The sequence below is a fragment of the Primulina huaijiensis genome, unplaced genomic scaffold, assembly GCF_012295235.1.
Source record: "Primulina huaijiensis isolate GDHJ02 unplaced genomic scaffold, ASM1229523v2 scaffold27947, whole genome shotgun sequence".
Taxonomy (NCBI): domain Eukaryota; kingdom Viridiplantae; phylum Streptophyta; class Magnoliopsida; order Lamiales; family Gesneriaceae; genus Primulina; species Primulina huaijiensis.
This window is the reverse complement of record NW_027356685.1, coordinates 32,246-58,729: the sequence shown is the minus strand read 5'-3', so window position 1 is coordinate 58,729 and position 26,484 is coordinate 32,246. Positions and strand designations below refer to the sequence as shown.

The following is a 26,484-nucleotide window of genomic DNA, read 5'->3' as shown; positions in this document are numbered from 1 at the left end:
TTTTCTTTTAAGTAAAAAAAAAAAATTAGCAATATCACTTATAACTCATCTAATACCAAAATTTCAAATTTGAGACGAAATATCGGACTTGAAACCTAATTATAACAAACTTCTCTCAAACTTTAGAAAAAAAAGTGAAAAAAAAATTATTGTAATTGTTAGAATACTTCAAATCTTGATCATTTTTGGGTCTTAAATCACATAGGCTACAAAAAATTGATTAATTATTTATCTATATGGGCTCCAATTTTTACGGGCGATATATATGTATTTTTTTGGGCTCCAATACGATATAAGAATACAAATGGATTCAACATTTTATCTATTGTACTAAAAAAAACATTAATCTATTTGGGCTTTCATATATTTGGTATTAATTAATGAGCTCAAGAAAATTTTACATGGGATGAGAATATTCAAAGTGGCTATTGTATAATGTGTTTTATGATAAATAAAAACTAGATTGTTTAAGTATCCTAATACAACTATATATCATAAAGTATATTGATTGTTTTCTTATAATATGAATTGTTTGGTATTTAAATTTTAATATTGTCTGAACAATAGATCAAATGTCAATCTTTATTTTTGTAATATAAAATGAAATTAATACAAATTAAAAGTTAAAAAATTATACCCTATATTATGAAATTACATTTAAAAAAAATCAACTCTTCAAATTACTTTAAAAATATTATGTGTTAACAAAATAAAATTTAATTATTAAAATATAATTGAATGTTCTCTTTTAAATTTAGAGAGGACTAATAGAATAATATCTTCTTATTCTTTTTTTTTTATCATTAGCTAGATGACAAAAATTTGTGTGAGACAGTCTCACGGGTCGTATTTTGTGAGACGGATCTTTTATTTGGGTCATCCATGAAAAATTATTACTTTCTGTGCTAAGAGTATTACTTTTTATTGTGAATATCGGTATGGTTGACATGTCTCACAGATAAAAATTCGTGAGACCGTGTCACAAGATACATACTAAAACAAGTTAATGTATATATGTGGACCAAATAAGTTATTTTACCTATATCAAAGTAGGATTTGGATATTATGTGGCATAAAACATTATGTAGTGTTGTGTATTTTTTTTTATACAAGGTCATCGATTGATGATCTTGAAAACTCCTCATAATGTCAGACGAATTAAAAAAAATTTCTTATAAATTAAGATTTATCAATCGATGATCTGAATAAAAAATACACAACACCACGTGATGTGATGTAGTTACTCTGTTTTGGCAAGTATAGAAGCCTGGAAGCTGTCACCTACCGGATGTTATCGCGTGGCAACCACCTAGGAAAAATCACTCTTAAGGTAGACGGACGTCGTCTTTAATTTACCTAATTCCATTCATTTTCGAGCAGCACATATAATATCATCAATTAAATAAGTTTTTTTATTCGCTTATAATTATAATTTTAAAAAAATAAATTCTGCCCTGTAAAATGCAATCAGTTATTTCTCATTTCAAATTTTTTATCCACCTTTTCACACAATAATATGGTGATTGTTGTACTAAACTTAATAAAATATATTCAAAGATTTAGTTATTTTTAGATCATGAAAAGTTACAAATCTATCATAATTAAAACAAAAAATTTTGTGAAGCGATCTAATGAGTCAATTTTGTGAGACAAATATCTTATTTGGGTGAGCCATAAGTCTAGTCTTGCTCAAACCGGTAGCTTATAATTAACATGCAACCAGCTTGTAAACCCCATAACTATTAAAAAAAATTAAAGAAAATTGGATTAAGTGTTTTGACCTCTATATAAGGCTAAAGGATTGTCGAGGAAAATCAAAATAAATTTGAATTCTATATATACTTGTGTTTTTTGAACTTAGGTATTGAGAGAAATGGTGGTTAAAGTATATGGTCCGGCCAATGCAGCTTGCCCACAGAGGGTCTTAGCCTGTCTTTTCGAGTTGGGGCTCCAGTTCGAGCTCGTACCGATTGATCTCGAATCTGGAGAGCAGAAAAAACCTGAGTTTCGTCTCAGACAGGTTTGCCTATTAACGAATAGATTTGAAGAAATGTTCCATGAGTTTCAAAATTCATATCTATATCATAAAATAATTACTTAATAGACATATCATAATGTTAATTAAACCAGAGAAAAAGGTTGAAAGATACCGGAAAGATCTTTATATATCTTGAATAAAGTTTGATTTTTATTTTATTTTTGTGTGCATATATATATCTCGAGTAATATCACTTGCTTTTCGACAGCCCTTTGGACAAGTTCCTGCTATAGAGGATGGTGATCTCAAGCTTTTCGGTAAACACATTGGCGCCACATTCATTCACAGACACACACACACACACATACATACACACACACACACATATATATATATATTGTTTGGAAAAATATAAGATTGAATTTTCCCATACATGTTTGATTGGAGCTGGGTCAGAATCCAGGGCCATAATCAGGTACTACGCAGCAAAACATGAAGGCATTGGTCTTGTGGGAAGCACTCTAGAAGAGAGAGCTCTAGTGGAGCAATGGATGGAGGTGGAAAGCCACAACTACAACCCATTAATTTACGCCATGGTCCTCGAGCTCATCGTGTCCCCTCGAATGGGTCGGGTGGCAGACACGGAATTGGTCCGTGACCGCGAGGGCAAGCTGGGGGAAGTGCTGGACGTGTACGAGGAGAGGCTGTCGAAAACCAAGTACCTCGCCGGGGACAGGTTCACGTTGGCCGATCTAACTCACTTGCCTAGTACGAGGTTTTTGATGAATGAAGGTTTCGAGCATTTGATCAAAGATAGGAAAAATGTGTACAATTGGTGGATCGACATTTCGGGTCGTCCGGCTTGGAAGAAAGTGATGCTGCTTCAAAATTAAAACCAAATAAATGTATATGTTTGGTATTTCATAATGAATTTCGTTTATCAATTATATTAATAATTTATATATGCATTTTAGGGGAAAAAAAAGCCTAAAGAGATCAGAGCCAAGAACTCGGTTACATGTTGGAACATTATTTAATTTATTGATTGATCCTAACACGAATGTGACGAGTAAATAATAGTAAACCAACAACTGAGTATCCTTGTTCTTCTTCAAATTACAATACAAACACGAGATGAAAATGGCTGATTATTCTCAAATGCATATCATCTTTATTCGCAAAACAAGCAAAAGCCAAAAAAAAAAAAAAAAACTAAAGACAACAATCAACCATGGCTAGCCAGACCCTATTTGAGCCATTGAAATAAGTCTCGAAATTATTTCATTCAATTCCATTCCCTTTTCTAAGCATCCCCACGAACTCACAAACTTGTTGAGGGTTTGGAAGAATTTTAGCAACACTTTCCCTTTTCTTACATTTCTTGATCCAAGATCCAATCTTGGGACACTCTTCTTCAATCTTGAATCCACCACATTTCTCGTAGGCATCGAACCATGCAACGAGCCCGATGAGCACGATGTCTACAAACCCGAATTCTTCTCCACCGAAGTAGTCCTTTCCCCCCATCGCCCCCTCTAGCTTCTTCAAAACGTCAATGAACTCTTTCTTAGCACCCTCCAATTCTTCGCCCTTACTCTTCCATATTGAGCTTCCAGCATCAAACACCTATGGATATAAATAAATAAATAGATGTTAATTCTATATTTAATTTCAATATTTAAAAACTGAAGTATACATACATACATATACCTATATATTGTCGTCTTATATAATATTTATTTTCTATAAATGTGTGTCTAAAATTGAATAATAAAATAATGCACATATGACATGATAGTTTTGATTGAAAGCTAAAAAACTCATGTTCCTCTTTGGATGTTGGGATCGTAGCTAATACACTGATCACGTGTATGTATCGAGTAATGATAGTAAAAGGACCTTTTTGTCGATGAAATCAGCCCAGAATCGAGCCCGGGATCGTCCATAGGCAGAAGCCGGGAGCAGCCGCGGGGAAGCCCATGTCTCATCGATGTAGTACACGATGTTGGATGATTCAACAATGGGTTTACCATTGTGCAGAAGAACAGGAACTTTCTCATAAATGGGGTTTGATTTCAGCAACAAATCACTCTTCCCTCCAAATATATCCTCCTCTCGGGCTACGTAGCTCAATCCTTTCTCCTCCAGAGCAATTTTAACCCTCAAAGAGAATGGGCTAACCCAGAAATCCAAGAGAACAAGATCATCTTTTGACATCTTAATTAAAGTTTGTACAGTTCAATTTGCTTTTGTGTACGTTTTTCTTGTACCAATATTGCTTTGTTTATATATGGGAGTGTAATGTGTACACATACTTGAAAATCCAATGCAGGCTTTGTTTATGCAAGCTTTGTAGTAACCGATGCTGGGTTTCAATCTGTTCTCTCTTTTGTCTGGTTTGCTTGCACTAAGTAGATGCCTATGTCGTCATGAATTACCTTTACAATGCAGAAAAAAGATAAACAAATGCAATTACTTAACACTGACAGAGTCATCCAAGGGAAGTTTAACCTATGTACCGACGCCTATATATTAGAAAATGCTTCATTGCAAAGAACAAAAACTTGGTTAAATACAAAAATGCAACTGGTTCATGGTATTATATGCCAAATACCACCCTATCTTCTGTCAATTATATGCTAAAAAGATACAATTCAACCACAACGAAGACGAACCCAAGTGAAACAAAGAAGAAAAATGGAGATGTATCCAAGAACGTCGATCTAAAATAACCCTCAATTTGAGAATCTAATCGAGCATATTCTTCCCCAACTCCAATTTAATTATTGATTTTAACTGAACTTCCCGTCAGTGCAGAGCATTGCTAATCCAACTAATTCTCGCATACATTCTCCACAAACACATTTTCAGAAAACATATCTTTGGAACTATCAGAAATGGAACCAAACATTCAGCCAAAGCATTCTTATGATAGAATTCTGACATTATTTCCAAGGAATACTACCACTTGAATGGTGGCGGGTAAAGAACCATCAAATGAATGACTCGAACTCATATTTAACAGTAAACTATTCTGTACACGGAATACACTATGAGATATACCTTTCCTGAGATACCGGATAAACAACATAGAAATTTTAAAACCAATCATTCATATGTTGATTGGCTCCCTGATTTTGACATATACACAGATATGAAGGTAATGCTCAGGGTTTATCAAATTGTTTGCTATCCAGGCAAATGGAATTTCCAGTTTTGGCTCGATTCCCTGAATTCGGACAAGCTTGATCTCAGCATTGTCTGATAGGGACCCTGCACGTTCATGAGATACTTCTGTAGTATCTTCAGGACTTCTTGAGCTACTTGCCTCTTCTGATTCTCGTTCTTCTCCAACCTCTTCCACACACGGATTGGCATCATTGGAGGATTCCTCTGCAAAGAACTCGGGTAACAGAGCTTTTACCGCATCATACAAGGTGAAGCAATTTCCTGCAATATGAGGCATGTATAAATGTATTTTACGTGGGGCCCACTAGATCACGTAATAATTTTTCTGAATGAACAATGCTGGAAGGGAGAAGTACCACTGAAGCTCAGTTATTTTAAACTACAGGTAAATGATATAGATGAAGCAATTTTTAAAATTTTATGGCAGAATTATATTAGTGGTTCTCCTATTGAGAGGTTCGGCAAGTATGGATAAACATCAGAAGGTGGATATGATTTACCCTAAGTATTAAACTTGACGTTGACTAAGTTTCTTCTATTTGAAACCTCTGAAATTTAGCAACTCAAAATTTATTTTGCCGTAACTTTTTATTTTTGGACAACACCGATCAAGGGGCAAGAGCTAGCAGACTAATAATTGACTCAAGTTTCATGAAGTGTGCACAATAAAAATTTTGTTAGATCAACGATTGATGCAATTAATTATATAACAAATGGCATCAATGTCATCCTCACCATAAATCTCCACAGGATGATTTATGTAAGAAATTTTGTCCCAGCTATCAACAGTAGGAGAATCTTCTAAATCATCAATATCTTCAACAATAATCCGAAGGTACAACCGAACCGGAATTCTGCCTGATGAGAGAAACCAAACTTAAACAGATGATTAATTACAAAATGTTAGCTCATAAAGAGATGTTGAGAGATCCAAAAACAAAGATAAAGGCATGCAACATTCTCCCTACTTGAAAACAGTGTTGAAACAACCTTTCTGGTGCAAAAAATCACTCCAAGGGTCTAAGGCAACTAAAACTAAGATTTGCATTGGAACCATTGCCCGCACTTCTAAATGCTGATCGAGTAATCTTTTTATTTGTAAAACCGAAATTTGGGAAAAAAAACATCCATCAAGATTAAGTGAACAAAAAGAGCAGGAAGAACTCAATTTTTTTTTAAAACACAGATTTATCAAATGAATATCTAACTTTATAAGCCAGAATGATAACTACTGAACGTCTAACCTGTCCTGGTTGGTGCAGTAGCATTAGAGTCATTAATGCCTTGGAGAGCTTTTGAACTGGAAGAATTCAATTTCAAAGAAAACTCATCTCCAGCTACGTTATCAAGTTTAAGTTTGGACGAAACACCACGATAAACTTCCATCTGGCCTGGTGAATAACATTACTCAAAGTTACATTGTTATCCATGGTTTTGTTAAGATTGTGGACTTGAGACTAACTCCACACCAAAAACTAGTTTAAGGGAAGAGGATTATACAAATTCATAATACAACTCCCAATAATTTATTCCAACCGACATTATTCACACTCCCTCAAGCCAGAAATCAATATCTAGGCGTGAAGTTTATAAGACAATTAGCGGATGACCCATAAGAGCTCTAACACATAACGGTGGACTTAAGCTCTGATACAATGTTAATGTTAAGATCATGAACTTGGACTTCTCTCTACCTCAAAAGCTAATTCAAGAGGTGGAATTGTCTAAATCCGTATATACAACTCTCGAGAGCTTAATTCAATCGATGTGAAACATCTAACCCACCCCATCACGCCCAAGAATGAACATCTGGCGTGTGAAGTTTACAAGACATTTAGCGGGTGACCCATGAGCACAGTCATACATATAACGGTGGGCCTGAGCTCTGATACCATGATAATATCATGAAATTGTCTAACTCTATCCCAAAAGCTAGCTCAAGGGGAAGATTGTCAAAGTCAATGATCTTAACATGATACCAGAGCTCAACCCCATCGTTATGTGTTGGAATGTCTTTATGGATGACCCGCTAAATGTTTTGTAAACTTCACGCCCATATGTTCATTCCTAACGTGAGAAGGTGTATTAGATGCAGTGTTCTAAAAGGCACCGTGTTCTAAAAGGCACCGCCTAGATGGCGTCTAGGCCTTTTAGAAACCATCTAGGGGTCACCTAATGTAATATATAGAAATTTTTTATTTTTTATTTTTTTGAAAAGATTGTTTCAATTTTTATTGTATAAAGATGAAGAATATGTAATTGATTTTGAGTTTAAACACGATATAAATGAATTATTGGATAAATACAGAGATAAACAAAAAAATTATATATTTAGGTAAAAAAACCGTCTAAGGACATAGGTGGTAGGCGGTGGGTAGTGGCCTGCTTACCGCTTTTTAGAACACTTGTTAGATTTCTCACATCCATTGTATTAAGTTATTGAGAGTTGTATATATAGACTTAGACAATATTCTCTTTTGAGCTAACTTTTGAGGTGGAGGTAGACTAAAGTCCATGATAACGTGTTTGAAAACTATGGGCAAACATAAAAATATCAGAAAACTCATGTGTCGGAAAATGCATCAAGGTGTGCACACACTGTCAATGCACAAACCAGGAAAGATAAGACCAGTAACGGCAAATTCAAGAACACAGTGACATATCACAGTTACATAATCCTTTTATTTCTTTAACCAGCTAGTAATTCCAATTACAATCCACAAAAAATATGAAGCAAATAAAATTTTCTGATAACATTCAAATATATATCTGAGTTGTTAAAAGAGTTGCACTATCCCACAGAAAATGAATGACACAACTTACATTGACAAGCACACCACCTTGCATTTCGAATTAATCCATGGAAACATGAAAAATAAGGTAGCAAAATAATCTCAAAAAGGAATGCGAGACCCAAGCCAATATGAGATCTCCTATTTCAGCTACGGCAAGCATAAATCTGCCATATTTTCATCTGTATCCCATGATTCCTGCAGAATCAAATTGGGTAGTTTAGTAAATATGGTAACTCTCATAGTGGGCTTAGGCCGTGGCTAAAGCAGGAGATCCCAAATAGGCTTGGGTGTCACAAGGAACCACCCAAATTGTTGGGGTATGAGGGGGTAGCCCACATTTTCTTAAACTGTTTAAAAATACACATAACTTGGTTTTGTTAGGAATTTCTACAACCTATGAAGAGTTAAGGCTAAGCATTGCTTTATATTGTGGCAATACCTCTTAGATTTCCTAATTCTCTCACTTCCTTCCTTATTTAAATCCATCTGTTTTGATTTCTCATTTTGCATATTGATTAATTTTCTCAATTCTTGCTTTTCTTATTTAAACATGTAAAAGTTTTCTTGCTTGATTTTAAAAAAAAAATAGAAACAGGACTTCAATAACACAAGTCAAACATTAATACATCAGAGATTAAGGGGAACAACCCGCCCTACTTAACCATACATAAAACCAGTTGTCATAGCTAAGATATGAGTTGCCTGATTCGCTGATCGCGGCGCAAAATTGCTTGATTTACTCTGATTAATTATGCTTTGATTATTTTTCAAAATATCTAAATTTAACTAATGAATATTAAGTTTCAATGAGAACAACCCTTGTGCTTGTGCAAATGGCCCTATATTCAGGATCTTGTGAAATATTAACTTTCATCCCTCGTTATTTGTAGTCATAGTGCTTGATTTCTTTATAATCGTGTCAAACAGCAATTCATAGGACAAAAAAGATTTCTTTATGATCATTTCAAATAGCAATTCATAGAACAAAAAAGAAAAAAATACAGAAAATATACAGCCAAAAGGTAAATAAAAGCCTATCATTTAAAACAAGCATGTAATCTAAGAAAATTTCATACCATTTAATACGGAGAGCCAAAGTTCTGCCTGGTCAGATTGAGACATATTCATAATATTCTTGCAGTTTCCATTGATAATATATGCAGCCTGTGGAGAAGTTTATGTGATTAATAAGACAGGCAGGTACCTGAAGTGTTACAGGTAAGCATTTCATCTCTTGCAAATACAAAAAATAAAAAATAAAGTTAGTTTTTGAATTAGTATAATAAAGGATGATAGAAAAGGAGTTATACAAGAAGAAAAGACCAAGGTGATAGAGACCAGCATCTTAACCAAAGTAAAACATGAAATGCAAGATGCAATCATGTCTTCCAATTGTTTGAGGGTGGATATCTTCCCCTCTATTGTTAAAGGGTGCACGCATCAAAAACATTAATTAGGAAGGTTGGACTCTAATCTACTTCCCCACCCACACCCACAATCCCAATTTCAGTTTCAAGGTTGGTCTATGAAAGGATTATTTCCCAGTGAAGTGGGTTTCTTATCTTCTGTGAGTGCAAGTGTGCCTTGATAGCAATAAAAGAAAACAAAGCTACTCAAGTTTGAGACCACCAATGGAAGTAGAAATAAAACAGAACAAAAATGGTTTCTCGTACCTCTTTCAGTGAATTAATAAAGCTCCACTTTACGCTCTCTTCACCTTCACAAGGGGTCAATAAATTCCCAGGATACCCTCTAAAATGCACCTGCAGGCAAATACAACAGCACACTCAGTAAAAGAGGGAAATTCATAAGCTAATAATAAGAGTACCTAGACTTCTTGGACGGTATGTTGCCTCAAGTGCTCGAGTGATCCACAATTTAATTGTTTAAGATGCAAATATGCAGGACAAGACTCAAACATTGGCACTAATCTGAGGAGTTCATCTCACTATGATTTAATTTTCTTGGAAAATGTTATCAACATGCAACAAGATATCATTTAACACATAAGCACAACCGTTCCTTTAAATTATACATTTTTAACCAAGCACTTAAGCTATCAGGCCATCCTCATCAATACCTGAATGGAATGTCGAATTAAAAGAATACCCAGCAAGAAGCTTTTAGCTTAAGGGAATACACCTAGGATGTCCTTTATACATCACATTGTAAAAATTTATTGCACTCGAAGCCTTCAATAGTAAGAGTGATGGTAATTAGTTAAAGTGGCAATAACCCTATAGCTTATTTGCATTGTAAAAATGTTGCCTCATCCTATTAAGGTACTTCAAAATTGCCCAAGGAGTTAACAAATGCCAGAAGCAAACTTATTGATCCACTATTACATGCTTAAACATTTCGCACCTAGTGTAAACCCATATGTCTACTCTGTAAAACCCACTTTGCAGTCAGATGAAAAGGAGATGGAATGTAAATTTTGCTTTGAACTGGTATGGCGATGCCAGTGAAAAAGCATCCCAACATCTTATAATTTCAGAAACTAGCGACATGTCTCCGCTGAGTTCAACAAAAGTTTTTATTTTTACCAATTCCATTCCTGTTGTTGAGACACTAAAAAATTCCCATAAAGATAAGTGCTTCACAGTTTAGGGAAGAATTCACCATAAGCCAGAATTAACTTCATACAGTTATATTCCAAGGTCTCTCTGGTTCTGCACAAAGAAGATCAAAAAGCACCCCTGTAGGTATATACCTGGAATGGGCAGGAATAATGTCAGTCAGAGATAAAAAGAGATGCACTGATTTGAAGGAACAAGACAACATGGCAAATTTTCTTAAAAAAAAGCTACAACAACATAGAAGCCCCACGAGGGCAAAATTAGAATCTCCGTAGCATTAGAATGCACCATAGTCATTAAAACCTTTGCCCCTTAAGGCGTAAACAATGTGCCCAGGCACAAAACAAGAGGCAAACCTTCAGTCAAGCACAAGCTTTGGCGTGCATTAATGGCACAAAGCATGCTTTAACTGTCCTTAAATGCAACAATAGTGAATTCGAAATAATAATTCATTTATATTTTATTATACACCAAATACACCTTTTATCATTCTTTTTCATTCATTTGCCAAGTCCATCTTCATGCTATGAGATGGTACAGTTTTAGCACATTTAAGTTCCATAATTTTACACTTTAGCGTGCATCACCTGCTTGTGCCTTGTGCTTTCAATGTAGCTACAAAATACACTACGATAAAAAACATCATATAAGCCTCACTAATTAGAAATGTGTAAAAAAGAAGGAAAAACTAAAGGAACTACAAATTCTATAATTGTGTATCATGAAAAGACGCCGCCTTTGACCTCCACCACCAAGTGGAGAACATCTAGGCAGCGTTACCATGAATTTGTTCAGGCTGGAAAGAGGATCAAATGTTGAAAAAAGAAACACTACTTTAATCCTTCACCCATTTTTATTCCCTTTCTTATAATTTTATCCTTTCTTTCATAAATGGCAGTATTTGGATGAAATTCATTTGCACCTATAAATCAAGTGATGAGCATGCTAATACGCACCATTTGAGCGGTAAACCTTTGTAATCAAACCACACAGTGTCAACTCCAGGAGGAAGCGAACTGCTAAAGAATGGCTTGATCTGCGGAACTAACAGAGGCAAGTACCCCAACCGAGAGGCCAGTATCTACAGTGAAAAACCCATAACACAACAATAGTAATAATAAGATGAAGAAGAACAAAAAAAGTCGATCAAAATCGAATTTTATGATCGAATTTTAAGCGATAGTTAGCAAAAAAAGCAAGCCATAAATACCAAACCCATTTGGGAAAAACATTAAGGAAACACAACTTCATTCTCCTTGACATATCGCCAACCATCAGTTTGCAATCACATAAAATACTGAAAGTGCCATTACATAAAAAAGAACAAGCTACCAAAGCGGGGGACGGAGGTGGAAGAGTGGTGACTTCGGAATCGTGGAGATGAATCTGAAGTGGAATCGCTCCTGCCCACACATATTGTTGCGCTTCATTTCCCGCCGCCTTATAATCGTTCATTGTCATCAGTTATAGATCAACGATATTCGACCGCAGTTCAATAAAGCGTCCGCCTTGAGTTATTACTCCACCGGCGTTTCCGTGAAGTCTCCGCTGCAAGCCGTGAGACCGCTAAAGGGAAATAAATGATTTTTTTTTTTTTTTGTCGAAATCATTTTCTAAATATATATATATAATGAGATATTGTAAATTATATAAAAAAATATATTCATGAAACATACCAAAGCAATTTATCCTTGAGCTTGGGAAATCATGGGATTCGAAGGGATTTGAAATTACAAATTCCATTTTAAAGTTGGAAACATGAGACTGATATTTAATGAAATTTGGCGATTTAACTAAATGAAATATATGTCAAATTGAAGAGATTTAATGAGATTATTGCTCACGTTTTCTTGTTCAAGTAAATATTTCTCACATTTCAAGTTGAATAAATGAATGTAAAGAGATCAACATGTTTTATTTTAGGTCTTTGGCGGCGTAGAACAAACTATAACACGACCAGCAAGTTTTCAAAAAACGAACTGAATGGAAACTTACTCTACCATTATTAAGGGATATAAAGTTCACTTCGTTTGAGAAATCTGAACTCATTGGGTCGAGCGAATGTAAAAAAACAAAGAAGAAAAGAGTTGGTTAAAATACAACAATCTTTTTATAAATATTAAGAATACTATATAAAAAACATTTTTGAATATTAATTTGGTATATCTAACTGAAAATTTTATTAATTTTTTAAACTTAATAAATACCTTAATCTTAAAATGATGTGTTATAATTAACACATTTTATTATATTTTATAGATATATAATATTTCATAAATTTATGTGAAAATAAAAAAAAATTATACTTGAAAAGTCCTATATAACTGTTAAAAGCCTTTATTATTTTATTTTGATCAAAACTCTATAATGAGTATTATTTTTAAAAATTCTTTAAAAAATTATTTAATACGATATTTTTTTGTTATTTTTTGAAAATAATTTTTTTACAATACAATAAACAATATATGAATATTTTTTTAAAAAAATTTTATTGATGCATGATATTTAATATAAGAGATGTATAATTTTTTTTATATCAAATTATATTATTTCTAACTATTAAACTCAATTCCTTTATCAAAATTTAAATGTTACATGAAACTAGATTTTAAATTTATGAATTTCAAATACAAATCTAAATCTAAATTCAAATATAAATTTTTATTCATCCGACTATAATGTAAAGATTTCTACTTGAAAAATACATATAATATTATGTGATTTATAGTAGAACATAAAAAGTTCGGATGTGAATCCAGGGGAGTGTGTTGGTTATAGATTTTTAATGATTTTTATGGAGTTTAAAAGTCTAGATGTATTCAAACTAGACTTTTATGTACTCTATAAAATTTTAGTGTTATTCAATGTAAACTTTTGTAGAATTTTAAAAAATAATGTGGTATTCAAACTTAACTTTTAAAAACTTTACAAAAGTCTATAGGTATTCAAATGTCAACAGACTTTTAATGACTCCATAGAATTCTATTACTTACAAGAATTTTAGCCTGAGGTACAACAATAAAATCTCAAAAAAGTTTTTGATTCAACTTAAAGATTTGAATGTACATTTAATCGAGAAATCTCTCAAACTCACATACTCAATACAAACACTAAAATTTTCATTATTTGCTCATCTATTTATTTTTTTTTATTTGTACTTTTTAAAAACATCTTTTTAATTGCTAACAATAGTTTAAAATAAAAATTATTAAAATCTTTCATTTTATTTGAAATGTCCCTTCTTTTTTAACTTTAAAATACTTCTAACTTTTTTTTAATATAAACTTTTCTTTTAAAATTCGAAACCATCACATTTATAAAATATTTTAACATCCAAAAATTTGAAATGCATAAAAAATCCATGAATCGTTAATTGAAAAAACGCATGATAACTCCAAAGGATCCAACATTAAAACTTCAAAACAACCATAAAATCGTTATAAAATAATCCTCAAAGTTTTGCTTAAAACTTTAAATATAAATAATCGACACAAATTTATGAAGTTGACAACTTTGATCAGTCATTTGATACTCATGAACAACAATGGGCAAATGCTAATACATTGAGGAATATTATAGCCAATGGAATGTGGAGCGATGTTGATCAAATTGTCAATAATGATTAGAATTTTTTTTATAAAAGACTACTTATTATTTTGATTGTTCCTTTAATAAAATTGTATTATGAACTTGTAAAAATATTGTTCATTAATATGTTGAATAGACAAAAAGAATTGAAATTTTGATTTCAATAAATTTGATAGTTTATTTGTCGTTTTTCACAAATTAAATTGATTTAACTTTTAAGTAAGTAAAATTTATTTACATTCATAAATAACAAAATAATTTAAAATTGAATAGGTTATCTATGTCCAATAAATATTTAACAGAAATTAATAAAAATTAAATCACAAGTATAAATTACAAAATTCACGTAATCCTATGAAAAAGTTTACAAAAATATTGAATAAAAATCTATAAGAGTTTATAAAATTTGTTTTACAATTCTATAAGATTCAATAAAAATCTATCAACTACATAAAAATCTATCATTTAAAAAAATTCATTAAAAATATTAAAAAATATAGAATAAATACACCCCATCAATCAATCTATCTTTGAAAGAGAACTTGAATTGATAAATCACTTGTATCTAATAACAATCAAATCCGTAAACTCCTACCTCTCCCCCAACTTAGCCGCCATATTAACGCAAATCACACCCAGAGAATCCCGTTCGTCTGGTTTCTCCATTTCACAGAGCAGAACAACACTTTCACACGTCGTTGCTACGCTCTAAACGGCAGCTGATTAACAAATTTGTTGTCCAGTCGCCATCGGCCTACAGACCAGCTACCAAGAATTGATCTTTTAATCATTCCAATCAAATCCCAGTTCGCAGACGTGAGAAAGAAGCGCAGGAAAGTGTGTCGACCGAGCAAGCAGAGGGCAACAAATGTTCGGGGCCGTCCAGTTGGGTCTATTGGCGGCATGTGTGGTGTTGTTTGTACCTATGGGAATGGCGGGTTGGCATTTGAGCCGTAACAAGATGCTTTTTTTTAGCTGTGCCCTCTTCATTAGTCTGGCTGTCGGTGTTCATCTGATGCATTATTTCCCTTCAATCTCCGATTTCCTCTCGCCGACGGATATAATTTCGTTCCCAACTGGTGAGTCTTCTTTGCATAGTGATTCGTGTCTCTTTTTTTTACATAGTGGTATGTATAGTGGTGGTGATGAATGTGAAAGTGAGATTGGTTGTAGAAAGAGGTCTTGGGAGTGGATTCAATCTGGTAAGGTTGCTGAATGTCAGTTTCAGAGTTTGAAGAAATTGGATGCGTCTATTTTGTTAAATGGGTCTTGGGTAGTGGTTGCCGGTGATTCTCAGGCGAGGTTAATGGTGGTTTCTTTGTTAGAATTAGTGATGGGATCCGAGGGAATGGAGAGAGTGAGGGGGGATTTGTTCAAGAGGCACAGTGATTATTCAGTGGTGGTGGATGAGATTGCTCTGAAGTTGGATTTTCTTTGGGCTCCATATGTTAGAAATTTGACTGAATTGATGGTTCGTTTTAAGGGGAAAGACAATTACCCCGATGTTATGGTGATGGGAGCTGGATTATGGGACATGCTTCATGTTAACAATGCCTCAGATTATGGTGTTTCGTTAACGCATTTCAAGGATTCTTGTTTGACTCTTATGCCTGTTTCATCGGATTTGGAGGCTATTGATGGAGGGCTAAGCCAGGGTCCGTCCACCCAGCTGGTGCATTTCTTTTGGTTAGGGATTCCAACATTGATAAATTCAATGTTGAACACGAAGGAGAAGAGGGAGAGGATGGCTGATACAATGTGTGATTTATATAATAACAAGCTTATCGAAAACGAGCTATTACAACAATCTGGTGGGCCACTTTTGAAACTAGATATTCGATTGGTAAGTGAATTATGTGGACCTCAATGTACAGTTGACGGAATGCATTATGATCAACTTGTTTATGATGCCGCCGTTCAAATAATGCTGAATGCATTGCTCATCGAATCTAATCAGAAGATACAATAATGGAATCTTGAATCCCTGTTGAATAATCGAGGAATTTTTATGCATTGAAAATAGTTGCCGTACTCTTTGGTGTTTTCAGTCTTGAATCTGTGAGTCTTTCCAGTCTTCTCTTAGTTGGCACTCGACATCAGTCAGATTCTGCTGTCGCAGCAGACATGGAGATTTTTTTATATTTTGGTTCTTTGGCACACGAAAACTGATGAACGATAAGATGCGACTTTTGCTGTTAGTCACTGTCAGAGCAATTTCTAGTACCTCACATCCAACTTTGGTGTGAACATCTATGTAATTCTGCACTAGTATCCTAACTACACCTTTTCAACCCCAACCAAAACAATCAGTCAGGATCTTTCCTTCCTGCATTAGCTGTTTACATTGTCTGATATACATGTAGGCTTTCGAGATTTTTTAGTTTTGTTTCCTTATATTGGTTCTTAATGGTATGTTTACTTTGCTTCATAAATCCTCGATAAGTTATGTTAGTTTGTTTATAATTATAAATGTATATAATTTTTTTGTTATTTATTCATGAGATATCGTAATGTATCTACCTTTTAGCTATTTTATTTGTTTTGTGGAGACAATGGCTTGTGCTTAGGTGAACGAAATCTGTACCTCTTGATTGAACGGATCATGACTTGTTTTGAATCTTGAATATTGCCTTTTGTTCATGAACCTATGCATCTGTATACTTATACATCTAAATATTTAAATACATCGACTCTGAGTATGGTGATTTATGATGAACTTGATATCATGCCCTTGTTGGCCTTGGGAGAGGTGGTATCATAAATGAGTGGCTAAATTTTACTGCTTGCTGTTTGTTATAACCATGGGCGGTAAGATAAAGTTATAAATATCTAGAATGCTAAAGGTAGGGCAGAAATGCATATTAGTTTTGAAGTCCTGAGCTATTTCACGAACAATCTTCTGAAAAGGCAATGTTCCGATAAAGAGCTCGGTATTCCTTTTTTACTTGCTAGTTGAACAGGATGGTGACAGTGAAGCCTTTCCTTCCACCAGTTGTTGGGGGCAGGCTTGATGAATTATTAGGTCACAAAATGCATGCTTCCAAATCAACTGTTAGGACCTTCATCGGGTTTCCCCTGATGCAAGAAACAATGAGAGAATTTGATGGTTTCAATTGGCGGCCACAACCAGTGCAGTTCATTTTGATGCTTTGAAAAGCCAAGTGAAATGGAGCTACCTGAAGCAACTTCTTTGACGCAAGTTGCTGACATTTTAACCACTTTTGCCAGAGGAAGTTTTGTTCAGGTGTACTGTATGCCACAGGTGACACGGTATCAAATAGGACTGTGATGACTAAAGGGATTGAAATATGATATTTATGTTTTGATTCATTGGCACCCAAGTACACCAATAAGGTTGGAGCAGAAAATAATAGTTGGCTGCAAGAAGTTTCTTGAATTTTCTATATCTTACCCTCAGTTTACTTACCGTACTCGCCTCACATTACCAAAAAATAAAGTGGGTGGGTAATGAAAAGGAATCAGCTTTCCATGTTCTAAACTTGCGGTTATGAAAGAAGGCTCTTCTTAAAATCAGGGACTTTCTTTAACTGGTATGAACATTGGATGCAAAAAGGCTCGGCATCAAGAAAATTTGGTGAAGAACAATTTAACAAAGACATTGAATCAGTAATCGCGATGTTTATCGTAAACTTGAGCCATATCACCTTTATGGCAGTATAGAAGACATTGATGTCGAAGTTTGTGATGATGGTGGCAGCAATTAGTGCGCTTGCATCTGGGGAAGGGCCTCTTGACATGTTCGAATCTGTATTAGAGATTGCAAGCATGAAAGGAGATCTGGAGTTGCAAAAGTGTAGCTGATGCATGGAACGAACCATAACCGACTTGGTTCGACTTAAATGTGGACTATTGTGCTGAAGGGGAACTGAAAGAAATCCATTCTGGATTATCTTGGGAGTGTATTGATGGCTTTTAAGAAACTTTTGGGATTAAGTAATCCGATCTACGTGTGTCAAATGGGAGTTGCAAATGGGAGTTGCTACTCCTACTGCTTGTAATTTTTTCTAATATTTCTCGGGGTCGAAATATGAAGTGCACTGGAATCTATAAACATAAATTTGTTTATATACATGTCTTCGGGAGTGTTCGTCAATCATATATTTGATTTCTTTGAGTTACATAGAACTGGTTTTCGTTTGTTGGAAAGCACATCACCACCTTTTTCATCTCGATACTTGAATATTTTGTGGAGTTTGAAATAGTAAATTCGGGGCAGTACTATGTAAATCGTGAAACAACTTCTAGTGGTTCCAGAAAGCGTGTTGGAATGAATAATGCTGCGGATAGCCGGATACATAGAGGGCGGAACTAGGATTATCAATTTGGGCCTAAATTATATATAAATCATAAATTTGTCTTTGTAAATAATACATTGCAAAATATGTTAATAAATAACATTTCAACAAAATAAAGAAACAAGTCAACAAAATAACAGATATACGAAATAGCATAAATACAATCAAATATTTTCGGTAATACTATGTTTTACTCGTTAAGATTTTGCGTCAAATTCATGACAAAAACTTGTGTGAGACGGTTTCACGGGTCGTATTTTGTGAGACAGATCTCTTATTTGGGTCATTCATGAAAAAATATTATTTTTTATTGTGAATATCGGTAGAATTGACTCGTCTCACATATCAATATTCGTGAGACCGTCTCACAAGAGAACTACTCCAAATTCATATATCGTGGATTCAAAATTTATACCATCTACGAAATTATCATATAGAATGTGTATTGCACTATGATTCTACGTTCTTTTTCAAGATTTATCCTACGGAGTAATTCATAACTTTCAAAGCACAACAATAAAAAGATTGTTTCTTTTATTTAGCTTGCTTCTATAGGATCACCCAAAGTAATCTTAAACTGGTAACTCATAAAATATAGGAAAATCGCCATTCATCAAATGTGAGGATAATGAATATAAATTAAAATTACATTTTATTTTAACGGGAAATTGGTCTTCAGTTCTCAGCCGTCGATTTTTTTTGTATTCAGTCTCTGGGTACTTTTTTAGTACCACATTTCCACATGAAGTATACCACATTTTTATGACATAGTACCACAATTTTGTAGATAGGGAGTGAACCCAAAGAAATATTTTGATTGGGGATTTTTCACCAACTTCACTTTTTTTTTAATTCATAAAATAATATAATTTAATATTTTATTCTTCAATCGTGGTTTTTTTTTTTTTTTTTTTTAAAAAATTTTAAATTCTCTGACCTTTTCATCGCCCTCTCTAGTTACGCCCGTGCCACACAGAAGCAAATGACGGCCACAACTCTTGGGATATCCATTGCAATCCCGGGCAGTGGTTCGCATAAAAAGTCTGTCTTTTCAGGCCATCCTAAAAGCATTCGATTCAATCAGTCTCCTCCTTCACACACCGCCGTCGTTAGTTTCTCCAGACGCCGGAGAAACAACGCCAACCCTCCCGCCCCTGTTAAGGAAATACACAAGGTACTGAGATACGTTTTGTGCATTATTTTGAGAAAAAAAATCAGAGAACGTTGAAGGGAAAGTGGGTTATAGTGTGAAATCGTTGTGTGGTTTTGTTTACTTTGAATGGATAAGTATTGGGAATCTGGTTGCTGTGATTTTAAAACTTTGTGCTGTATGCAGGAAACTTTGAGAGAGAGAAATCTGGAAGGAGATGATGAAATAGATGAAGACGCTTTCGATGCACTTTTTAGTCAGCTGGAAGAAGATTTGAAAAACGATGGTTTAATTGGTGAAGATGGCGACGATGACTTCTTAAGCGAGGAAGAATTTGCAAAACTTGAGCACGAACTAGCCGAGGCTCTGGAGGACGATGAGCTTCTTGGGGCATTAGTCTCCATCGCCGATGGAGACAACCACAATGAAGACGAGAAAGAAGAATCTGAGAATCTGGATGATGATGAGGCGGAGGATGAAGAGAAGGAAAGCCCGATAAAGCTCAAGAATTGGCAATCCAGAAGATTGGCCTATGCTCTTAAAAATGGTCGGCGGAAGACTAGTGTAAGTCCAAGTTTTGCTCTCATTGTATCAATTCCTTGGTTCGTAGTATGTTATTTTAAACATTATAGAATGGTTCTTGTTTTGTTTTTCTAAATATATTATTTATTAGGTAAGTGTGATCTATATAGCTGGAGAGCTTGTCGAAGCAAAGGACTCTCCCTTTTAGTCGCTCTTCTTACTAGAAAAAGAAAGCCATTTCTATGCTAGTATGGGTAGTTTAAGGAGGTTTTGTTCTCACATTTTGACTGTAGTCCACTTTTCTTTGCTGAATCTATGGATACGGATATGTACTTTTTGCTCAATGATTTTCTGAGTATGTGGATATTTTTAGCTTTTCTTATACCAGTTATCCTAGAACAAACTTCCAGTAGGCTTTGCAACATGCAACTTCATCATTTATTTAGTACAGAAATCTGGTATGGGAATTTTGATCGTTTTACCATATTTTATGACTTCGATTGCAGATAAAAAATCTTGCTGCTGATCTCTGTCTTGATAGAGCCGTTGTCCTTAAATTACTTCGTGACCCTCCTCCAAATCTCGTAATGCTGAGTGCTGCTTTGCCTGATAAACCTGTTTCAACAAGCATGGAACTTGAGGAGAAAATCGAGGAAACTGTTCCCTCGAAGCCGACACCACAAACTACAAAGCCTAAAGCTGAGGTGAAATTACCAGTTCATGAGATGCGAAACAACTGGTCTGCCCGAAAAAGACTGAAGAAAGTGCAAATAGAAACTCTTGAGCTAGTCTATGGACGAACAAAGCGCCCAACTGTGAGTGAAATAACCCAGTGCATTGATGCTGTGATTTTACATTTACTGAATGCATTGACGTGTGTGTTAATTATATACTATCATGTTAGAAATACAAGGGTGGTTCGGGGTGGTGGTGGAGTGGATTATATGGGAGTATTTCTGTGAATATCAAATGTTTGTTGAGTCATGTTTAAGGTTTAGCCTATGTTACACTGAGACCTCTAGGTGTAGAATATAGGGGAACCACGCATATCGTGCGGGACACTCACGGAAGTTTTTATGCATCTACCGTAATATAAACCAACTGTGATACCAACTCCAGATAAATAATCGAAACCAATATGTCATGTTTGCGTTGTAGTTCTTTGTGATAAAGTATTGATTGGGCTTTTTGCTCGCTATGCAGAATTCGATGATTAGCAGCATTGTGTATTTGACAAATCTGCCTCGGAAACGAGTGGTGAAATGGTTTGAAGACAAACGAGCTGAAGATGAGGTACCTGACAAACGCCTTCCATTTCGTCGATCCGCTTCTCAAACTGTCTTTACCAGTTAAAAACTTGCTGTTTTTTTTTTCTTGAATGACTTGCAGAGCAGCCTTACTAATGTGTACAGAAAACCAGTATAGCTATGTTGTATGGAATTCTTTTCTCACATGAATTGAATACGTCGTTCACTCTTGAATTAAATTATTTATAAGTTTTTCTGAGTTCGTATCAAGTGTACCCAGATAGTTGACGGGTGAACTTCGTATATTTTGGACGGGACCATTAAGGTTGAGAGATATTTGACTCGGTTTTCCAAAAAAAACTTGAGAAATCTGAAATCAGAGGACATAAAAAATCAGAATTTTACATGATTAAAGCCTTGTTCAGTTTTTTTAATGTTAAATATCATGAGTTAAAAAAGAGAGAGAGAAAAAAAAACGTAGTCATGGCAACCATAAAGGGAGATAATTTTCCGTCTCTCTGGTTTATTGCTCTTAATTTTTCAATTATGGACCAACTTCTCTAGTTTATTTGCTCTCATCAGTGAACTTCCTCAAAATATCCCGACAATTAGCGATCCCGACTGCTGGCACATCTTTGTGAACTACCATCCCGCCATCTCTCGACTTCGTTAGCAGTGAATATTCTCATGCATACTGCGCAGCACTCTTGACAACAAACATACTCGCCAAGTTGTTTCTTGCAACGAATGGAAAGATACATATCTTACACCATGTTACAAAGCAATTGTAATCAGTCATAATGTACAACGCAAATGTGATGGAGCTCATAGTCCGTACCATATAGTAAAAAACGAGTATGAATTCAATAAAAACACTTGCTCCACATCCCGGCATATTTTTACAAAGTTGTGCATAAACCCCTTTGCTTACATCAATTATCATATTGAGGTTTGCATTGTCACTCCACCTCCCCCCGTTTTCGACACCCCCAGGCAACATTTTTTGAGGGGCAACCATCAGGAGGGACGTAAACAATGGACCAGATCTCCAAGTGACAAAGTGAAACCACTCAGTCTCGCAACTAATGCTTGCCTGATGTAAGCCACCAACTCAATTATTTCTGAGAATAATAAGCCTAGGCGAATAACACTGCAAATTTGCTTACCTAGAAGTAACCTCAGTTGTATATATTTGACGGCTGACTTAAATCTGAAAACAGGAAACACGGCAGATCCTGCATACTGTACATTAAGAGTAAAGTATGAGCACAGGACATCCAATGATCCAAACACATTCAATATTTTTCCAAATTTTTTTAAAACAAAGCTCAAATTCGGAAGGATATCTCGTAAAGGAAGACAGGGTTTCAATCATATCCGAGATAAGAGGATACCGGTTCAGTGGTTTAACACATGTGATATTTCAATACCTGATCACAACAGGGTCCCAGGCAGTGCTTGTAAGCGAGAGACTGGTAATATTCTCCTGTAGTAGTTAGTATACACTCTTCCACTTGGAACATGGCCACCCATCCTAGAGAATTATTTTGCCTACTTACATGTGGTTAGTTCCTTCCCTCGACCAATATGAAAACTACAACCAATGCCCCCAACTCCCAAGTTGCATAGTTTCCTCATCCTGGTTCTTGCACCATCCAGGACCGAACAAAGCATACGTCCAAAGGGGTGCCCACCATAAAAGATTTGATTCAATTTGTGGCATTCTCCCTTCAAGGCCCACCGAGCGTGGCCTGATAGGGGTTGTATTTACATGTTTTAGTGCATTGTTTTTAGTCCATGTTTGCGTTAGTATGGGTGTGTTGAGTCCACTTTTCCTTCATTTGGCCGTTAAATGTTGCATTTGATCACGGCTCACCTAGATTTATTGACTTCTAAGAAAAATGAACGGAAAAGATGAAAATCTAGGAGTTTTGAAGAAGCTGGACAGTGCAAGGCACGCCAAGACGGTAATTCTAGACCCCCAGCACGAGAAATAAGAAATTTAAAAGCTGAGGCAGTGAAGCTCGCTCTACGATGGTAATTCTGGACTACCCACGCACCAGGAGGAAAAATATATATATAGTAATGAGACAGAACATGTCGCATTGGGAGATAATTCTTGACTGCCCCAACGCGCTCGAGGGATTTTGCAAGAGCACGGACAGAACTAGGGCAGTGTTCTTGACCGCCCCAGCACGACTCAACATGGAAACTTTTTGGTGGACGATTTCTTTCCTTCTTCGGATAGATTTTTGGAGGCAGGGTTAAATACCTCTAACACACGAGAGGGGAGGAAGAGACTTAGAATTTTTCAGCTGCTACAAGCAAGAAGTGGAGAAAAAACTCCCGAGATTGAGGAGGCAAACAAAGAACTCGAGATTTTTTCGTAGTCTTTCTTTCTTCTTCATTTCTTTTAGTATTTCTAGTTTAAGAACCATTGTTTAACTATTGTTTTGAGATTTTCATGATGATGTTTACTAGCTAATTTATATATTTGTTGGGATTTAAAGGGATCCTAGCTCGAGACGTTATTTTATATAATTTGATTATCAACTTTCGCTTCATGTTTGATTATATTACTGTCTTTATTTAAATCACTAAAGCGTAACTAACTTTTATGATGTCCTATATTGACAATGAGTTCAAAAGAATAGCTTGTAATATGAAAGAGTAATATAGTCCGTGAATTTAAAATTTACAAAGATATATAAAATTGAATACATATTGATAGTGATAGTTCAATATGTCAAAAGTTAAGGAATTTCATAAATCGTGCATGCAATCACCTCTAATAAATAATTAAAAACATTGAATTGTTTCATTGTGCTGAAATAGTTTAACATAGCTTGAGAGAATATGTTATCAAATTATGAAAATTTGTCAAAAACATGAGTAATAGTCGTGATTAAGTATTTGAAATAATAAGTTAAGTGAGATTATCAACAAATTCATTCTCACTTAATTTAAAGATTTTTATTGACTTGACTTTATTATCTTATTGAATTATATGTCTTTAAATTTTTAATAGATAAATTCACATCAATAATAATTTACATTTGATTAAATTTTAATTTCTGAAAATAATAATTGTGCATATCGTTTATGTGGGAATGATACTCGTACTCAGTACACTATTCTATAACTTGATTCGTGCACTTTCTATTATTATTTCGAACAACAAAGCTTAAAATTTATTTGGAGATTTTTAAGTGCAAGAAAAGTTCAATCATGACCATGTCGCAAAGATTTTGGCGCCGTAAGATTTGCTGGTAACTTTTGTTAAAGATGAATACACAATCGTCATATGTAATATAATTGTTAAATATCAAAATATTCACTTCATTCCTGAAAGGGGATCGGTTACGGTGACCGGAAGCGCAACGGAAGTTTAAAATTTTTATTTTTCATAAGAAATTTTCGGCCACCTTGATTTAATGTGTAGCAAATACAAAAACAACAAAATGTCATACATAGTGTGTTTAGAAAAATACCTATCAACCTCTTGAGGTTGATGATGGCTCCAACTAAGGTGTAAACACCTTAGCTCTTGTATGGCAAGAACTTCTACAAGCTTCCAAAGAGCACTCCTTGCTCTAAAATAAAGCCCACCACCAACTAGGTAGATCCCCTCATATTTTGCACTAGAAAAATATGAGGATTTTTCTTTGAGAAATAAGTGTTTTCTCCAACCATTGAAGAACAAAAAAATGGAGAGAATGAATAGTATTTTCGGCCACTATTCATGCTAGGAGAGAAGGAGAGACTAGTGTTGGTTGTGAGAAAAGTTGAAATCACTTTTTGCATGTCATGCCTTGAAAACTCAAAAAGTAGTCTCCCAACCTTTCACCTCCCATGCATGCAAGTTTTATTTGATTTTTAACAATTAAAAATCCATGGACTGATTTGATCTCAAACATATTTGAGACTAATTAAACATTACTTGAATTTACTCAAGTCCCACTAGTTAAATAATTATTTAAATTGAGCTCTACAAGACTCAATATGATTTAATTAATTCAACACTTGAATTAATTTAATTTAGTCCATAATAATGTAAATGAAAATCACAATTCCCAAATACATTATTCACTTGGTCAAAATTTTAATTTAGGAACACTTCCATAAATTAAAATTTACATTTCTCTCATAGAAGTCATACTTCTTTTTTTCCTTACGCCTATAAACTCATTTATAAGCAGTTCAACACATCGAACTATTTTCTCCTTTATAGAAGTCATATTTCTAATTTTCCTTACGCTTATAAATTCCTTTATAAGCCGTTCAACATATTGAACTATTTTACTTCTCAACGGGATCTAGAAAGCTAGTACTTGTGTGGCCCTCAATGGTTCATTGATACAACTAGCCGTGGGTTCACATCTCCATGTGATTCGGGCTAAACATGTCCTTATTTGAGCATACCCCAATTGCTCCATTCTTACTTATCAACTCCTTGATAACAAGAACGTCAGAACTCAAGTCTGATAGTAACCAACCAATCATGTTAAACGCCTAGCAGCATCGCTTACATGATTCCCTAGGTATCAAATGATAGTGCCTGCAAGAACCATTCAATTATGGTTAGCGTACAGTACGGTCCCTTCAACTCATATATCCCGACCGATTCGACAACCATTGGTTTATCGAGAGTTGTCAATGAATCGATACTATGTGTCATGTCGTAGTTGCATCGATGGTGTAATCTATGAAACCCCTTTCATAATTACCACCATACTCTGATCAGAGATTTCAAACTACATATACATGAAAAACACATAGGATATCCATACCCGTAGGTAAGCGGTGAATCCCCGACTACAATGCATCGACTCCTATATGTTTCGACAGAACACCCAACCTTGCCACCTGATGACCCCATGAGAGTCGGTAAACAAGTCAAAGTGTAATTCTAGCACATAGAGTCTCAATGTTGTCCCGGGTCATAAGGACTAATGGTGTACAACCATAAACTAGGACTTTTCCACTCGATAAGTGAGAACCACTTGGAAAGTCCTTTAATGGAGGGTTGTTCAGTGCACTCTACCAGGAGCACCTATCTGCATGCTCGGACATCACAATGTCCCCTACCAATGAAACATGGTACTCACATCGCAGATACT

The 26,484-nt window shown here is 34.8% G+C and overlaps 5 protein-coding genes across 5 annotated transcripts; 3 read left to right on the top strand and 2 right to left on the bottom strand.

Annotated features, from left to right (window-relative positions):
* The first annotated feature begins 1,777 nt into the window (after window positions 1-1,777).
* Window positions 1,778-2,952, top strand: LOC140967751 (glutathione S-transferase F12). The gene is made up of 3 exons (XM_073428476.1): window positions 1,778-2,020; window positions 2,247-2,295; window positions 2,435-2,952. Exons 1-3 carry the CDS (start codon window positions 1,874-1,876, stop codon window positions 2,869-2,871), a joined length of 633 nt encoding a protein of 210 aa, XP_073284577.1. The 5' UTR covers window positions 1,778-1,873; the 3' UTR covers window positions 2,872-2,952.
* A 100-nt stretch (window positions 2,953-3,052) lies between these two features.
* Window positions 3,053-4,210, bottom strand: LOC140967750 (probable glutathione S-transferase parC). The gene is made up of 2 exons (XM_073428475.1): window positions 3,878-4,210; window positions 3,053-3,604 (listed from the first exon to the last, which is right to left on the bottom strand). Exons 1-2 carry the CDS (start codon window positions 4,193-4,195, stop codon window positions 3,260-3,262), a joined length of 663 nt encoding a protein of 220 aa, XP_073284576.1. The 5' UTR covers window positions 4,196-4,210; the 3' UTR covers window positions 3,053-3,259.
* Window positions 4,211-4,888: 678 nt separating this feature from the next.
* On the bottom strand, window positions 4,889-12,132 carry LOC140967746 (autophagy protein 5). The gene is made up of 8 exons (XM_073428470.1): window positions 11,874-12,132; window positions 11,498-11,622; window positions 10,609-10,675; window positions 9,636-9,725; window positions 9,039-9,126; window positions 6,412-6,558; window positions 5,903-6,025; window positions 4,889-5,428 (listed from the first exon to the last, which is right to left on the bottom strand). Exons 1-8 carry the CDS (start codon window positions 12,000-12,002, stop codon window positions 5,091-5,093), a joined length of 1,107 nt encoding a protein of 368 aa, XP_073284571.1. The 5' UTR covers window positions 12,003-12,132; the 3' UTR covers window positions 4,889-5,090.
* Window positions 12,133-14,700: 2,568 nt separating this feature from the next.
* On the top strand, window positions 14,701-16,627 carry LOC140967740 (protein ALTERED XYLOGLUCAN 9-like). The gene is made up of 2 exons (XM_073428462.1): window positions 14,701-16,200; window positions 16,234-16,627. The coding sequence occupies exon 1, from the start codon at window positions 14,998-15,000 to the stop codon at window positions 16,096-16,098; it is 1,101 nt and encodes a 366-aa protein (XP_073284563.1). The 5' UTR covers window positions 14,701-14,997; the 3' UTR covers window positions 16,099-16,200; window positions 16,234-16,627.
* A 2,744-nt stretch (window positions 16,628-19,371) lies between these two features.
* Window positions 19,372-21,606, top strand: LOC140967735 (protein OVEREXPRESSOR OF CATIONIC PEROXIDASE 3-like). Its single transcript, XM_073428454.1, has 4 exons — window positions 19,372-19,619; window positions 19,782-20,159; window positions 20,624-20,932; window positions 21,321-21,606. The coding sequence occupies exons 1-4, from the start codon at window positions 19,428-19,430 to the stop codon at window positions 21,468-21,470; spliced, it is 1,029 nt and encodes a 342-aa protein (XP_073284555.1). The 5' UTR covers window positions 19,372-19,427; the 3' UTR covers window positions 21,471-21,606.
* Window positions 21,607-26,484: the final 4,878 nt, after the last annotated feature.